At 44.9% G+C, this 6074-nt stretch overlaps 1 protein-coding gene across 1 annotated transcript in view; it reads left to right on the forward strand.

Moving 5' to 3' along the window:
* The window catches only part of LOC311140244 (beta-1,4-galactosyltransferase 3-like), a 35664-nt gene extending 29935 nt beyond the window's left edge, over positions 1–5729 (forward strand). Inside the window, exons 4-7 of the mRNA XM_084175200.1 lie at positions 2027–2214; positions 2439–2561; positions 2751–2855; positions 3044–5729. Of these exons, the coding sequence (XP_084031326.1) occupies positions 2027–2214; positions 2439–2561; positions 2751–2855; positions 3044–3350 (723 nt within the window). The 3' untranslated portion in view covers positions 3351–5729. The remainder of the gene's footprint in view (positions 1–2026; positions 2215–2438; positions 2562–2750; positions 2856–3043) is intronic.
* The last annotated feature ends 345 nt before the right edge of the window (positions 5730–6074 follow it).

Here is a 6074-nt window from a genome sequence, read left to right on the forward strand (position 1 = left end):
ACTAGGGTTAGCTGAAATTGTCCCCGACACGACTCGAAAATATGTAGCTACAACCATCCCTGAGAACAGTCTTGGTTTCCACTAATGCGATCCACATTGTGATTCAAAACCAAAGTTTGCAGGCAAAACCTTTCCAGTGGTTTTAATAATGGTAGTTGATGCAAACTAGCCACTTGCGAAATGCACTCATTAAAAATTACCTCTGATTTCCATCTTGCTAGCTACTATTTTGTATTTTATTCAAGCAGATAAAGTAGTGACCTAGGCAGTGACGTATTTCCTCTATGCCAAAAGAGGCCATAATTGAAACCAGACCCTAGTCACTGTGTTGCCTAGGGTCAGGTTTTCGAGACTACTAACGGAGAGTAAACTGTATAAAAATGAAGTTGCATACTCCATATATTTAATGGGTAAACCCAATTACCCATTATTGTTGTATGGACACTATGTCATTGTGTTGTCATGTATGGAACCAACATCAGTGTTTACCCTATATTCATTTAGCAGCGGGGGCCCATGGCCAAAAGTATGTGGAGACCCCTTCAAATTAGTGGATTTGGCTATTTCAGCCACAGCCTTGCTGACAGGTGTATAAAATCAAGCACACATAGACAAACATTGGCAGTAGAATGGCTCGTACTGAAGAGCTCAGTGACTTTCAACATGGCACCGTCATAGGATGCCACCTTTCCATCAAGTCAGTTCGTTAAATGTCTTCCCTGCTAGAACTGCCCCGCTCAACTGTAAGTGCTGTTATTTTGAAGTGGAAACGTCTAGGAGCAACAACGTCTCAGCCGCAAAGTGGTAGGCCACACAAGCTCACAGAACGGGACCGCCGAGTGCTGAAGCGCGTAGCGCGTAATAATCGTCTGCCCTTGGTTGCAACACTCACTACCGAGTTCCACACTGCCTCTGAAAGCAACATCCGCACAATAACTGTTTGTTGGGAGCTTCATGAAATGGGTTTCCATGGCCGAGCAGCTGCACACAAGCCTAAGATCACCATGTGCAATGCCAAGTATCGGCTGGAGTGGTGTAAAGCTTGCCGCCATTGGACTCTAGAGCAGTAGAAACACGTTCTCTGGAGTGATGAATCACGCTTCACCATCTGGCAGTCCGACGGACGAATCTGGGTTTGGCGGATGCCAGGAGAACGCTACCTGCCCAAATGCATAGTGCCAACTGTAAAGTTTGGTGGAGGAGGAATAATGGTCTGGGGCTGTTTTTCATGGTTTGTGCTAGGCCCCTTAGTTTCAGTGACGGGAAATCTTAACCTACAGCATACAATGACATTCTAGATGATTCTGTGCTTCCAACTTCGTGGGGAAGGCCCTTTCCTGTTTCAGCATGACAATGCCCCTGTGCACAAAGCGAGGTCCATACAGAAATGGTTTGTCGAGATCAGTGTGGAAGAACTTGACTGGCCTGCACAGAGCCCTGACCTCAACCCCATCGAACACCTTTGGGATGAATTGGAATGTCGACTGCAAGCCAGGCCTAATCGCCCAACATCAGTGCCCGACCTCACTAATGCTCTTGTGGCTAAATGGAAGTCCCCTCAGCAATGTTCCAACATCTAGTGGAAAGCCTTCCCAGAAGAGTGGAGGCTGTTATAGCAGCAAAGGAGGGACCAACTCCATATTAATGCCCATGATTTTGGAATGATGTTCGACACGCAGGTGTCCACATACTTTTTGCCATGTAGTGGATATCTTTATCTATCTCCTATCTATCGTTCTGCTGAGACGCGCTTTTAAATGGAGAGTCATTAGCTCAATGACTGGAAGTCTATGGGAACAGCTAGCATGTCATTGCGCTACCGCTTGCAGCAATGCACCCCGCTACCCTTGCCACCGCTGCTAAAAAAAATCCTAGGGGAAATACTGAACGTTCATATTGTTGTAATTTCTATGGAAACCATGTCAATATTGAATATTTGCAGGTTGTTGCTGACATAAGGGTCTCTAAAGGCCAAATACCTCTGTGGGTTGGTAACTACACGTTTAACCATGTCTGTACTCTTTAGGCTGGTAACTACACGTTTAACCGGGCCAAGCTGATGAACGTTGGGTTCCGGGAGGCCATGCGGGAGGAGGACTGGGACTGCCTGTTCTTCCATGATGTGGACCTCATCCCTGAGGACGACCGCAACACCTACATGTGCGACACCAACCCCAAGCACGCCGCCATCGCCATGGACAAGTTTGGATACAAGTCAGTCCATTCTCTTTTTTTTGCTTCTTTTTCCCCTCTTTTCACCATAAGTCTCATTGGATTTTCACAAGTTTATTTAACACAAAATGTATTACATTTTAGTTGTCAGTGAAGACTCTAGTTTTTTCATTATGCGTGGCTTCACTCATTTCTGATTTCATCTGAATTCACTTGTTCCCTATCTGATCCTTCATTTTTATTTTAATCCTCTGTAATTCTCCTAGGCTACCATACAAGATGTATTTCGGAGGGGTGTCAGCGTTGTCGCCATTGCACTACCTGAAGATGAACGGCTTCCCTAACAACTACTGGGGCTGGGGAGGAGAGGACGATGACATTGGAGTCAGGTGAGAGGGGGTCCTAGGGGGTTTTGGGGGTGGAATATTGAGCCAGTTCATTGAGCTATGGACCCATTGTGGTTTGTTCTGTCTAACAAAATGATACAATTTAAAGAGACACTGAATAATCCTATTATTTATAATAGATAATAACCCAATTAAAATTATTCTCTCTCTTTCCCTCTCTCCCATTCTCAGAGTATCCCTAGGAGGGATGATCATCTCTCGTCCATCGGTGAAGGTGGGCCGCTACAAGATGATCAAACACAAGCTGGACAAGGGAAACGACGTGAACCCCAGGAGGTATGGTACAGGACTGACACGTCAGTAGGGTGACACGTTCAGATTCTTTAAAATAGAATGTGCTGCCTATCTGTACATTTAATTTCCATCTGCTACCTCTGAATGTTGCCCTCTATCGAATAACACCTAGGTCTGTTGAATAAACCCCCAGTCCATCACTAAACTCCCCTCTCCCTCCCTTCCCCTAGGTTCAACATGCTGGCCAAGACGCGTCAGACGTGGAAGCTGGATGGCATGAACACGGTGGAGTACGAGGTGCTGTCACGTGACCACTTCCCCCTCTACACCAACATCACTGTGCACATCGGCACCGAGGCCGGCCTGCACGCCACGCCGCCGTCCCCCAAGATCCCTGCCAAAGCCCCAGCCAAGCCGCCGGTCGAAGCCCCCGCAAAATCTCCAGCCAAAGCCCCAGCCAAGCCGCCGGTCGAAGCCCCCGCAAAATCTCCAGCCAAGCTCCAACAGGAACAACAGAACCAACCCACGAACCACTGACTTGGACCACCTTTACCCACTCCACTCCCATCCACCACCCTCCCGCCGCTGACTCTCCCCTCCTAACTTATGCCTGAGAGCAGGGATGTGGCAGAGGGGCCCTGGGCCCTTAAAGCGCTGCTTTCTTTGCCTTCACTCTTCAACTGAACCTCATATCAATGCCTACAGTGGGGAGAGGTGGGTGGCTCCCCCTAGTGGACTAGAGGCCATTATACACACATGCCTTTTCCTTCTGTTCCTTCCTCTGATCTGATCAGCATTATCAATAGCATAGCAGAGACTCTGAACTGAAGACCAATGCTCTCCACTGCCTAGATATAATCTGTGGGCCGAGGCTTTGTCTGTCTGAATGAATTACTGTAGCATTCTCCACCCTAGGTCTGATTCTCGAGCTTCTCCAGCTGTATCTCACCACTCCACTGACTTTGACTCCTATGAAAAGGACTTATGGTAGAGAAGAGGAAAAGGACTGACTCTGAGTTTATATATCTGCAGCGCCAGGGTCGCTGCCGAAAACCCCCGTTGCCTTAGAAAACCTGTCTTGTTCTATTTGTCCTTTTAGTAGAACTTCAGGTCGAGAGCTATGAATGGAACCGGTTTCTAGTGATAGCAAGACTAGGGGATAGAATAGATAAATGAAAAACCTATTTAAGCCACTGATAATGCAATAGCATAGGGGTCTTTCCGCCAATTAGGTGCCTTTTTGAGTAGTGTAAGTTGGTAAATTCAATATTTGTCCACAATTCCTACTTAATATATCAAAGGGACGCACGCAAAAGGCACTATTTTCGGAACGACCCATATGTAACTCTGATTTTACAGTTTAATATTATATGAAGTGAAGCTGCTACCCTGAATATTGACCAGGAACAGTGCTGTTTGCAATTAGCATGGTAGTCACCCCCTGGGCCCGTATTCATAAAGCATCTGAGTAGGAGTGCAGATCTAGGATCAGGTTCTCCGTGTTCATATAATAAAATTAATTATGACCTTAAAGGCAACAATGATCCTAGATCAGAACCCCTAGTCTGAGGCACTTGCACAATACAGGCCCTGAATATCAGGCTGATATTGAAGGATTTTCTCACAGTAGGTTCACAGTTCTGCAACAGCTTTTTGGTATGGTTGGGTTTCATCTTATCTATACAATCACAATGTGTGTTTTCTCCAGTTATCATCTCCTTAAATCTCTAGATAGCATTGATGTGGGGTTGCATTTTGCCTTTGTCAAATAGAATAGGTGCAAGTGAAATGATCAATGCACTGCCTTCAGGTGGGCTGGCTATATTCACATCAGAATGTTGGTTTGTCTTTGCCATTGTGTTTTATGTTTTTGTTTATTACCTTATGGAGCTTTTTATGTTGGTTTCCTGTGATTGTCAATGTAGCTTTAAACCGAGGGATTCAAGTCCTAGTGGGCTCTCCATAGTTAGAGACTTGGGATCTATCTCCATACTCTAAATTGTCTGAAAGGTTTGAAAAGCAGGAACTTTGTCCATGGATGACCAGAAACCACTATAATTTAATGAATTAGGTCTATAAACGGAATCAGGCACTGATTAGTGATGTGGAAACTAGTGCCAGTTGACTGTGTGTAGTACACTTATTGGTTGTACTGATTCTGCTGAAGCACTGATTTAAAGATTGATATAGGTATACTGGGTTAGCATTTCCCCACTAGCACAAATAACATTTTTCATATGGTGAATGAATAGCTAAAATCTGTCACCCCATAGAATTCCCCAGTGCCATGTCCTCCTCACTGCATAGCTTGTCCCCTGACTTTCCTCTTTGCACGCTGTCTGGACCCCCTGACCAATATGATTGTTTACACTAGATCCCTCCTGGGAATTGAACCTCTGTGTGTGCATCACATAGAGGACTCAGGCCTCTTGGCTGAAACCAAAGATGGCTTAGAGAGAAAGCATTGGATGCCTGATAGCTGTGCTGGTGGTTGCGTGCTGGCATAGGGATAGATGGGCTTCCACTGACTGCAGGTATGCTGAGGTTTGTGTGTTTTTATGTGTGTGCAACTATCTGATCTTGGAATCTCTTGGATGACCTGCTTCACTATGTAGGCTATGTCTTTACCTTTTCTACTCCATATGAAGCCTAATTATGCATGACACACAGACCCTGTATTAGATGAGTGGAATGTACAGAGAACCACACACAGACCACTATGACATGACTTCACATTTGAGTTTCCTGAAGCATGCTACAGTGTATGCTTGTGTAGTGATTCGTAAGACGTATGCTATGCACCATGTACTGTACAGTATGTACCTTCTAACACTTCATGCAGTGGTTTATTATATCATGATATCGTGTTATCATGTCTACAGTGGGGGAAAAAAGTAATTAGTCAGCCACCAATTGTGCAAGTTCTCCCACTTAAAAAGATGAGAGACGCCTGTAATTTTCATCATAGGTACACGTCAACTATGACAGACAAAATGAGATTTTTTTTCTCCAGAAAATCACATTGTAGGATTTTTTATGAATTTATTTGCAAATTATGGTGGAAAATAAGTATTTGGTCACTTACAAACAAGCAAGATTTCTGGCTCTCACAGACCTGTAACTTCTTCTTTAAGAGGCTCCTCTGTCCTCTACTCGTTACCTGTATTAATGGCACCTGTTTGAACTTGTTATCAGTATAAAAGACACCTGTCCACAACCTCAAACAGTCACACTCCAAACTCCACTATGGCCAAGACCAAA

Source organism: Coregonus lavaretus, assembly GCF_964263955.1.
Source record: "Coregonus lavaretus genome assembly, chromosome: 13".
In the NCBI taxonomy this organism is placed as follows: domain Eukaryota; kingdom Metazoa; phylum Chordata; class Actinopteri; order Salmoniformes; family Salmonidae; genus Coregonus; species Coregonus lavaretus.